Genomic DNA, 11,577 nt, shown 5'->3' with positions numbered 1-11,577 from the left:
TTATAAAATTGATTAATAAATATTATCCAAATAAATTTTGAGTAATCATCAAAATTGATTAATAAAATATAAAAATTGGTTAATAAAATCATAAAATTGATTAATCACATAATTTCATTAAAAATAAAATAAAAAATAATATTTTTTATATTTTACTTTTAAAAAAAATATTATTATAATATATTACTATTCTTTTCACTGCACTCGTGAACAGTATAAGAAAATCATTTCTCTTGTTTAAATTTCTTGAATATATCTGTAATTATCTATTCAATGAATTTAAAACATAATAGCGATAAAAATAAGCGAGGTAGAAAGAAAAAAAACGGTTTGTCTCAAAAACAGTGGATAGATAGATTACATAGAAGAAGATGGCATTACGTTGTTCCTCTTCAGCATCATCACCTGCATTCATGTTCAACTCCAATGTCGCTGTGAAGCAATCTTTTTCTTCAATCTCAATCTCCTTTATAAACCCTAAATCTTATCCCACGGTTAGAATTAACTGCCGTGCCGCCAAATCTCGTAACCACCAGAAAAGTTCTTCTTCCACTCCTAAGAAAAAGACGAAGAAGAAAAATTCTGCTGTTGAATTTGACGGTTCAGAAAGTCGCAACAAGGACGTTGAAGTTTTGAGGGAGTTTCCGGTGGATTCTGGTTTCCAAAATGTTGGTACCGGTTTGGATTCATCACTGAACTATGATGATGATAGTATGACGGTGCCAAGGCCTCCCACCGGCTTCTCTGTGGACAATGATGGCAGTGTTTCCATCACTTCCACCAATAGACTTGTCACTATTGTAAGCCTTGTTTTGGTTTCCTCTGTTTTTTACACTAATATATTTTCGAAAAGTGATGATTCTAATTAAGTCGTTAACAGATTGATCCTGACAATAACCTTCCATTGGAGTGTTTGATTCGGAGAGTATTCAAAAGCTCTGAGAGGGAGGAATGTATGTTAGTCTGTCCGGTTGACACGTAAGTACTTCAAATTTCTCTCTTGCTTAGATGCTATTATGAGTGTTTCAGAAAAAGTCTGTCAAATTTTATTCATGTTAGTCCTTTTAAGAGTTTAGGGCCAAATTGATAGGAAATGGTTAAAATATAGGGGGGACTTAGTTGATGGTAAGTGGTTAATTGTAGGGGTCAATTTGGTTTTCCTAATAGAATAAGGAACCTATTTGAAAGAGCCCTACAAAGTTAAGGAACAAATGGGTGATTTACTCGATACAAAAACTACTGGTTTCGTTTCTTTTTGTTATCTTTTGACTAAGGATATGGATTTTTTTTAACCGTAGGCCTGTGTATATATCAAAGAGCACTGATGATGGATGGTCAGTGGTAAGTTTCTGCCCTTAATTCTAAGCTTCCATTTGTATGATTATTCATTTGATGTTCCTATTTGTTGGTATTGCTGCATCTAAACTTGTTTTGGATCTAGTATTTCTCAATGTTCTCTTGAAATGGATCTGATTTCTCTAAAGAGAGTTCACTTTATGGGCTCTAACAAAGCTCGTTTGTCGGTGAGAGAGATCAAGCGTGTGCTAAACTACCAACTGATGTTTAACTTGTTTCTTTTGTCAATTGTTTAAATGATTTACATTTTTACCTAAATTGAGTCATTTAATTATTAGCCGAGTCTCATTGAATAATGCATTTGAAAATGTGATATGCACTTTGTTTTGGCATAGATGATATCTTTTGCTCACATTTATACAATACAATCACAAGGCCTTCTTTTTACATCCCTAAACTAATGTTAAAATATCTGCACAACCTTGCAATTGAGATTGCAATATGTCACAGTTTATTATGGGTTGGTTAAAATCTATTGGTGTTCTCTTCATATCACTCACTATTAATTTAGTTTATACAATATTATCCGATAGAAGACCATGTTAGAAACAATTGTAGCATGCAAAATTGAACTCTTTTTTTCTTCCTATGGAATCTGGGATTAATGTAAAAATGTGTTTCCGCATACATACCAAATTTTTGTTACCTTGTAAAATGCATATTTCCTTTTTTCTGTTTGGTTAGTCTTCTAACCCAAATTCACTCCTTCCTTCTATGTTTTAGATCAGAGAAGAGGAAGCTGAATCTATCCTACCTGCTGCAGCTTTTGCACTGGCCAAGATACACATGCATCTTGTTTATAGCGGGTATGTTTCAGATTTCTTGTTATCTAGAAACTCACCCATGACATTAACTTTGTATTTGATCTTTACAAAATATATGTCTCTCCATACCAGACACTTCTACACTGCACGTGGCGGTTTTTCCTACACAGAACACAATATTCTTGGCTTTCACACAGGCTAGTTTTTCTTTACTTTCCCATTTTCTAATATAGTAATGTCGAATGTTGCGTTGTTAGAATGTAAACGAAACAAATGATTTATTCACTTTGAAATATTTTCTTGTTCAGATATGGCTGCTAATGCATTGAGATTCTACCGTTTATCAGAAGTTAGCTACATTAAGTTGTCTAGATTTGATTTATAGGAGACTAATTTTCACTCACCGTCAATGTAAAAGAGTTTTAGACCCGCTGACAAATCCCAACCATCTATATGTGAGACTTTGTAAATGGTTATGATAAAGTCAAATATTTTCAATGGTTTGATGATTATGATTAATTTACCATGTAAAAAATCTTTAAACTTATAATGTTTGTTTATAAATTAAATCTTGTTTATATTTGCTAAAAATTTGTCAAGTTTTTGGATACTATGCTAGATCTTGATCATGATGATTGTGTTAGACCTCTTCTTGAATTTCTGTTTTCCTGTTCATCCTTTTTATCCGCAAGACAATCCAAAACTTATGGTTAAAATTTCTTGAGAATGGCCTTTGAAAAATCCCACCAACAAGTATTTGGATGACTCTTCCTCCAAGAAATCCATCAATCTTGAGCATTTTCTGTCTATGCAAATGCAACAGTCCACCAAAGTTTCATCTCTTCAGTCATTCTTCTTGATCCAAAATATTACTCTGCCTGGATCAGCCACCGATAAGCCTCCCTTCCATCAAATCTTGGAATCAAATCTGCAGTCATATTCATGCCAAAATTTCCAGTACAACAGTAGAATCTTCTTGGAACAGAACTGCTCTAATACCAGCGGATAGAATAGAAAATAGAAAATAGAAAATAGAAAATAGAAAAAATCCCTTTCAATTATAAAGTAGTACCACATAACTTCGAGGGTTTGCACCTCCCAATAACAAAATGACCCTTTTCCCTATTTAATTCCATGATGATTGACTCTTCCCTATCTTCCCCTATTTATTCTAAACCTAAACTCACAGCATTAATAAAACTTAATTGTCCCTAACTATGAAGCAGAAACTCCGACACGGACACCGCGACACGACACAGACACTTCGACATCAATAATGTAAAAATTTAGGACACCGACACCGCTATGTATATGATAATATTTGAGTTTCATTTAACCCTCTATCATTAAAAGAATTTAAAATATTCTAATCAAAATTAATATTTTTAATTCTTCGTTGATATCATCGTTTTAAAACATGTTTAACCCTTTTAGATGTGTATGAGATTTGGTCAAAAAATATATAAGGTGTGATGAAGCAAAAAGAAAAACAATTTCTTTTTTAAAAACTTGTCTGAATTGTGTGACACAAACTCGTGCTATGATATTCCAAAATAAAGTCTCTAAGAAATAGTGGGGCAATGCTGTCTTAACTGCATCGTATCTCATTAATCGTTTATCCTCTACTGTCCTTGCCTCCAAAACTGCTATGAAAGTCTTATCCTCATTCTATCTTGATCTTGATGTGTCTACTTCAAGTAATTTGACCCCTAGAATATTTGGGTGTACGTTGTTTGTCCATTATCCATAGTAATGGTAGAGAGGGAAACTTGATCCTAGAGCGTTAAAATGTGTCAATGTTACTTCGAGATGTCACATTCCATGAACAAGAAAGTTACTTCCTTCAAACTCGTCTTCAGGGGGAGAATATAATAAGTAAGGAAGATGAGTCTTCTCTACTTCCCGACCTTACTTTCGAACCAGAAGTTGAGCTGAAATTAGTGGTGACAATGTTGAGACTGAACTTGATTCTGGAAAAAATGAAAATGTTGAAACTGATGTAAGATTTAGAAAGAATTTAGTATATACAAGAAAGAAGAACATTCCTGAATCTACTCATATTCAAGAATCCAATCCGACATTACATGAGGTAACTTCTCCTGATCCTTCAAGCACTAATGATTCATTTTATGAATTTTCTCATAAACAAGAAACAAAATTCAACTCAGTACTACCACCACACTACAAGGATTTATATCTTCCGATCAGTCTTAGAAAAGATACTAGAAAATGTACTAAAAAGTCACTTTACCATATATCCAACTACCCAAGTTTTGAACATTTTTCACCCACCCATAAAACATTTCTCAGAAGTCTAAACACTATAACAGTACCTAACTTTTATCTGAGGCATTGTCTGACAGGAAATGGAAACATGCCATGGACTTGGAGATGGAGGCACTGAATAAGAATAATACTTGAGAATTTGTTTCTCTATCAAATGGAACGAAACCTATAGGATGCAGATGGTTATATAGTGTAAAATACAAGGTTGATGGATCTATTGAGAGGTATAAGGCAAAATTGATTGTCAAAGGATTCACCCAAACTTATGAAGTAGATTACTCAAAGACATTTGTTCCAGTTGCTAAAATGAATACCGTGATATTATCTTTAGCAGTTGATAGAGATATGGATGACGAGGTGGGCCTTAACTATGGACTTAAGCCAAAAGTGTGGAGAGTCTATACTAGAAGAAGTGGTAAAGGAATAAAAAGAATAAAAGAAATAATTAATAGGAATAAGCTTCTGACTATAAAAGAGGACTTAAAGGGTTGGAATGAGGTAACTAGGAATTCTATTAGGATTCACCATCTTGGTGAGGGAAGCACTGTGTGCTTAGTGGCTGATAGGTATTCACCATCAGTTGTTATTTTCATCATTATTACGTTGTATCTATTCATCCACGACAGTACAATTGAGTCATTCTTTTACTCTCTATTATTTCATATATTCATATAAGAACCCATCAACAACTAATTGGAATTGGAATTTACATCAATTTGATGTGAAACATGTCTTCCTTCATGAAGAGCTTGATGAAGAGATCTATATGGATGTACCCCCTGGATATTGTGAACTTACTACCACCAACATTGTGTGCAAATTAGAAAGAGTTTTATATGGGGACTAGAAGAATCACCACGAGCATGGTTTGGAAGATCCACCAAAGTTATGATAGGGTTGGGCTTTAAATAAAGTCAATGAGATCATACTCTATTTATCAAACATTCTAAGACAGGAGGTGTAACAGTTTTATTAGTGTACGTGGATGACATTATAGTAACAGGTGATGATGAGAAGGAGGAACAATTGTTAGGCGAACACTTATCAAAGGAGTTTGAGATTACGACCTTGGAAAAATTGAAGTATTTTCTGGGAATTGAAGTTGTCCACTCTAAGAAAAGAATCTTCATATCTTAATAAAAATACATTACTGATCTTCTACCGGACACGGGTAAGACAGCATGCAAGCCGACATGTACATCAATTGATCCAAGTGTAAAGTTGAGGAACGCTGAAGAAAATATTTTGATTAATAAGGGAATGTATCAAAGATTAGTCGGAAAACTTATATGCATATAACATACTAGACCAGATGTTGCTTTTGCTGTAAGCTTAGTCAACCAATTCATGCACCAACTAAAGGAGGTTCATTTATAAGCTGCACTCCGAATTGTGCAATATTTAAAGGAATTTCAGGTAGAGGAATTTTGTTTGAACGAAATGGAAGTGTGAGTCTTGAAGCAGATAATGATGCTGACTATGCAGGGATAGTTGTGGATAAAAGATCAACTACAGGATATTGTACTTTTCTGGGTGAGAATCTTGTGACTTGGAAGAGTAAAAAACAAAGTTTTGTATCTAGATCTAGTGCTGAAGCAGAATTTAGAGCAATGACACAAGGGATATGTGAACTACTTTGGTTGAAAATGATATTAGAAGACTTGAAGATAAAGAGTGATGAACCAATAAGACTTTATTGTGATAATAAATTTGCTATTAGCATAACCCATAATCCAGTGTAGCATGATAGAACCAAACATATTGAAGTTGACAAACACTTCGTCATAGAAAAATTAGATAGTGGTCTTATTTGCACTCTATATGTTTCTTCTCAAGATAACGTTGCATATCTTCTAACTAAGGGGTTGTGCAACAATAACTTCGAAAAAATTGTTTTTAAGTTGGGAATGATAGATATTCATTCACAAATTTGAGGGGGAGTGTTGTAAATAAGTTACTATTAGTAGTAATTTATATTCGGGTTTTTAGTCCATTAGTTAGACCCATTAGATTAGAATAGTCTTGTATAAAGAGATTAGTGCTTGTAATTTTAACATACTTGAAATATATTATTCAGTTTCAAACACTCCCTTCCCAAATGTTCGAGAATTGGGTCTCTTCCAATAACCACTCAATTAAACTTCCTATGTTGAGACATAAATAATTACATAATTAATTAATGCCTACAGCAGTAACACCCATTAACTAGCGTCCAATATCCCATAAAGTAACTGCTCATAAGTGGCAGTAATTTTCCCTTAACTGATATACTCAATTTTGTCCTTTCATCTTATACCCATTTCGACTAAGAAGTCTAAAAATACTCCTTTTCAATTTTGTAGGTGTTATAAAATTATTATTAGGGCAGTAGTGGATAATTATTATATAATTAAGAGCAGTTTTATTTTATTAATTCTGAGTATTTATGTTTAGAATAAATAGGGGAAGATAGGGAAGAGTTGATTAGCGGATAATTTGATAGGAAAAGAGCCATTTTGTCATTAGGGAGGTGCAGTGAAGTTATGTTGTACTATTCTATAGATTTTTCCTATTTCCTTTTATGTATCAGTTGGTTTCTATCCGATGTTAACTTTTGTAAGTTGCTCGATATTTTTTTCCCTCAACTTGAAAGCAAGTTTTTGGTGTATAGATAAGCGTTCTTTTTGTTTGATCTGTTGTGTTCTTTTCATCACCTCTCTTGTAGTTTCTAATTACACAGCTTTCCGTTGCAGCTTGAGTTTCTTCTTACTAATGTGTATGAATTTGCTAAGTAACTTAGTCCTGTGTTATTATTGGGTATGTGTGGGTGACGGTTTGATTAAGTGTTTGTTGAATAAGCACTTATAACATTAGAAGTTATGTATTAGCTTTTCCCACAATCAATGAGAGTAGGGATTAACTCTAGAAAAGCTTTGCATAGGTTAATCTTTAGGTAGCTATTATCTCTAAGGTGATGATGATGATAAACACATTATAATTGTGGCTTACTTGAGTCATAATGTACCTCACCACTATTTGAATTTTATGCTCTAAGTATAACACAAGTTGTTATTACCATTTTGCAGATGATGGTGAAGACATAGAAGGCTTGCCAAGTGATGATGATGTAGAAATTACATATTTTGAGTTGGTACTTTTAGCATCTTTAACTAGACATTTACATGTTTACGAATCCGTGTCTTGTTTTAAAGGGTTTGTTTAGTAAGGAAGCAAAATTGTGTTGCAATAAATCCACTAGTATGCACATTGCAATGACGAATTTACTGTGTGCTAGTGCTAATTTTACACTTTTTCTTTTGTTTCCTTTTTTAGGAAGGTACTAACTACTTGATTCACACACCATCTGAGCCACTTGAATTTATTGTTGTGAAGGTAAGCTTCTACTTGTACAAACTTTAAAGTATTCCATATAATCTTGAACACCCCATTCTGTGAATACCATTGTGAATGTAGTGTTAAATTAAATGTAATTGAAATGATATATCATCATGTATTGTGTTATTCTTTAAAAATTTTGAAATCTTAGATATATTAAAATATAAACTTAGACTTCTAAAATTCTCAGAATAATAAAATATATATTATTATGAAAATTAATTTGGCCTTTTCTTATGCAGGGTGAGAATGGACTGTTTCAAATGGCTGATGATGTAAGTAGACAACTAGGCAATCATTGCAACTTATTATGATTTTCTTTCCTCTTCTTACAAAAGGATTGTTCAGATTTGGCTGTCTTATTATTTTCTGACCTTGGCATGCTCTGTGAAATAGGACATACTCGAAGACTATGCTGTAATTGATGCCATAGACGAGGAGATTGAGTTTAATGCATTAGTGGTATGTAATTTCATTCCTTAATGAATTAGTGGTATCTGATTTCATTCTGGGCTATCATGTTTTTCCGAGTATGACACTAACATTTCCACTGTTTCTGTTATCTTTCACTGTAGGAAGAAGAAGCTGCATTTATTGAAGCAATGCTGGAGGATAGTGAAAATGATAGTGAAAGTGAAATCTAACTATTTTTGGCTGTAAAGCTATCACCATGCTTTAGTTAGTACTTGTTGTTTGGAAAGTAGAGATAGAATGTCCTAAAAAGTAGAGATAGAATGTCCACTATCAATTTTGTATTGCTTAAGTTTAATATCCATTGTTTAGCACTTGCATCCAAAACAAAATAAAAGCGTTATTAATGTAACAAGAGTTGTTGAGCAAATTAAAAGAGTGCTATCTACATTATTTTTATGCTTATATACCATACACCTAGCAAGACAAAGTGAGCAAAATTAAAGACATAAGTTTGTTGTCTTCCTCTTTGGTACATGTGGTTTGTCCTCAGCAGCCTTAGCATAAATCTCTTCCCTCTCTTGGAAATACCTCTTGAAAGCCCTTGGAAGGAACCTTGGAATCAAGAATCCAAAGAGATTGATGGAGAAATAAACAAGATTAGCCATAGCCAGAACCCTCCCAAACCAAAACCATGTCTTGTCCTGCAAATGCACAAAAATTGCAATTCATTTTCAATATACGCATACTTGAATACATCAGAGTTTCAAAAACATGTCACATTCATAAATGGAAGTAACCTTAATGTGTGCATTTGGTGGCAAAATGATGTTGATCCACACATCTTGTATCCAATTAATATCCACAAAGATCCTTCTCACTGTATAAATCAAAGGCACCAAAGCTCTCACAGGAGGTGAAAACATTGACAACCCACTTATTATATTTTCAGTGAGTATTTGAAAAGAGATCAAAAACAAGTGTGGACTTGCAGATCTCACAGCATGTTTATCTCCTCTGCCAAATCCACCCAAAACATAAGCCAGAGGCAAGAACAAGCCCACTGTTGTTCCAACAATAACATAGACTCGAAAAGCCTTACTTCCATGGAAAATAGTTTGGGACACTCCATGACTGTATGATGGAAAAACAAAACGTGAAAGTGCTAATAGGTAGATAGAGACAAAGACAGGAAAGAGAAGATCAAGAAGTGGGACAAGACCACTTGCGGAGAAAACCAATACAAAAGCCACAAGTTGTAGCTCTATTACACGTAATGAACCCATCATTGTCATGCTTCCATGTTGTTGTTGCCTTTTCTCTGTTTCATTTCTACCACCAGCCACAGCCATTGACACACCAGACATAGTTTTTCCTTATTTAGTAGCTGAACTGAACTTAAAAGGTGTGATGAAAATGACAAGTTGAAAAGGTGATCTTGAGTTCAACTATAGATATCAGCAATATGGATATGTTGAAAAAGACAGATTGCGGATTAACACAAACCAGTGCAATATAGCATGCAAAAAGACGTGTAGAGTAGCATGTGTGACATTTCTTTTCTTCTACACGTGTGTTGGATCATTGCTACACACGTGTCATGTTCTATATGATATGTATCTTTTTATCCAAGTTGGAAAGTTATGTTTTTGGCGGTTCTGATCCGGGAAATGTTCCATTGACATAGTTTGAGACCTATTCATCATATAGTTCTCACACAGGTGCAACAGACTGTACATGCACATTGAGTAGTTGGTCTTTATACCTCTATTTCTTTCCATAAACTTTTGATTCCAATAAATATTCAGTGACGGAATGATTATTTTGCTTACAAATGAATACTTCGCGCTGCAAATAGGCAACCCTCTAAATCTTCTAAATACATGATACTCTGTTGTTGATGAATCACCAACTTCAAGATGAAGTATGCACAAGATTCACTAAAAAAAAATCTCAATTTGCGAGGTGAATATTGTCTTACAATTACAATTAAAAGTTATAATTTGATGTTACGTTGAAGTTAGAATTCGACTATGTTAAAATAACTAATTGTAGTATAGGAATCAGTTGTATTCGACTACAATATATAATTATGTCTAAATGCAATTTGTAATTTTATATTCAGTATTTTGTATGGTTTGAGGTTGGGTCAATTTGCATACTTTTGGGTTGAGTTTTTGTTATCTATATAAAGATATGGTATGAAGTAAATCAAAACAACTTTATTTAATATTTCTTTTTTACAATTCAGTTTATTTATTTTCCCCCTCTTTTTCTTCTCTCATCTTTTTTTAAAAGTCTTTTATTCCAACACAACATCAATACAATTTTCAGTGAATCTATCGGTTTTTAAAGGTGAGAATTACGAATGAAGGACTGTGCATATGAAATTCATCTTCATATTTAAGACGTGGTTGAAATCGTGAACGATGAAGTACATTCTTTAAAAGAGAATGTGAATGATGTTCTGCAAGCTGCGCACAAGGAACGAAGAAAGAAAGATGAAAAGGTCTGTTCTTAATTTTCAGTGCGTGAATTCTAACGTGTTCGAGAAGATAATTGAAGAAGAAACGACCAAAGGAGCATGAGACAAGTTGAAGAGCTTGTAGGGCGGAGATGAAAAGTTGAAAAGGGTAAAATTGCAGACGTTGAGAAAGCAATTAGAGATGACTCAGATGAAGGAAGATGAATCAGTCTCGAAATGTTTTTCACGTGTGGTGTTGTTAACAAATCAGATGAAGGAGTGTAGTGAATCAATCAACGATTTGCAAAAGATTGAGAAAGTGTTGAGATATCTAATTGCGAATTTTGATTACATCGTAGTGTCAATTGAAGAGTTCAAGAACCTAGCTGAGATGAAGTTAGAGGAACTTCAAACTTCATTACAGGCTCATGATATGAGGATGAAGCAGAGGAACTCAGAAAGGGAGAAGGTTACTGAACAGGAACTACAAGCAAGGTTCATCAAGAAATCTGGGAAAATGAATGTGAAGCAAGGAAAAAAATCTTGCTAATTATGAAGTCAAGCAAGAACTCAAAGAATCATTCTGATTCAATCAAGAAAGGCATGTGCAACAAGTATTTTGGGAAGAAAGTTAACATGAAGGAGGTGCGGTGTTACAATTGTCAAGGATTTGGCCATTATGCTCGAGACTGTCGAAGAAAGAAGGAAGCTTGAGCTAAAGATAGTGATGAAGTGCATTATGCACATGCTGAAGATAGTGATTTTGATGATGTGCTATTCATGGACAACACTCAATCGAACACTAATCAAACCAGTATGTGGTACCTGGATTAAGGATGCAGTAACCACATATCTGATAATAAAAACTGGTTCATCAAACTAGATGAATCAGTTGAGAAAGTGATAAATTTTACAGATGGC

General features: G+C 33.8%; 2 protein-coding genes across 2 annotated transcripts; one reads left to right on the top strand and one right to left on the bottom strand.

Moving 5' to 3' along the window:
* The first annotated feature begins 273 nt into the window (after positions 1-273).
* Positions 274-8,645, top strand: LOC127103071 (uncharacterized). The gene is made up of 10 exons (XM_051040364.1): positions 274-800; positions 881-978; positions 1,299-1,341; positions 2,080-2,162; positions 2,253-2,317; positions 7,472-7,536; positions 7,719-7,778; positions 8,024-8,056; positions 8,178-8,243; positions 8,357-8,645. The coding sequence occupies exons 1-10, from the start codon at positions 372-374 to the stop codon at positions 8,423-8,425; spliced, it is 1,011 nt and encodes a 336-aa protein (XP_050896321.1). The 5' UTR covers positions 274-371; the 3' UTR covers positions 8,426-8,645.
* On the bottom strand, positions 8,496-9,672 carry LOC127103072 (uncharacterized). The gene is made up of 2 exons (XM_051040365.1): positions 8,993-9,672; positions 8,496-8,896 (listed from the first exon to the last, which is right to left on the bottom strand). The coding sequence occupies exons 1-2, from the start codon at positions 9,557-9,559 to the stop codon at positions 8,693-8,695; spliced, it is 771 nt and encodes a 256-aa protein (XP_050896322.1). The 5' UTR covers positions 9,560-9,672; the 3' UTR covers positions 8,496-8,692.
* Between the last annotated feature and the right edge of the window lie 1,905 nt (positions 9,673-11,577).

Source organism: Lathyrus oleraceus, chromosome 7 (genome assembly GCF_024323335.1).
Source record: "Lathyrus oleraceus cultivar Zhongwan6 chromosome 7, CAAS_Psat_ZW6_1.0, whole genome shotgun sequence".
Lineage (NCBI taxonomy): Eukaryota > Viridiplantae > Streptophyta > Magnoliopsida > Fabales > Fabaceae > Lathyrus > Lathyrus oleraceus.
The sequence above is the reverse complement of the archived record's forward strand: the minus strand, read 5'-3'. Positions and strand labels throughout refer to the sequence as shown.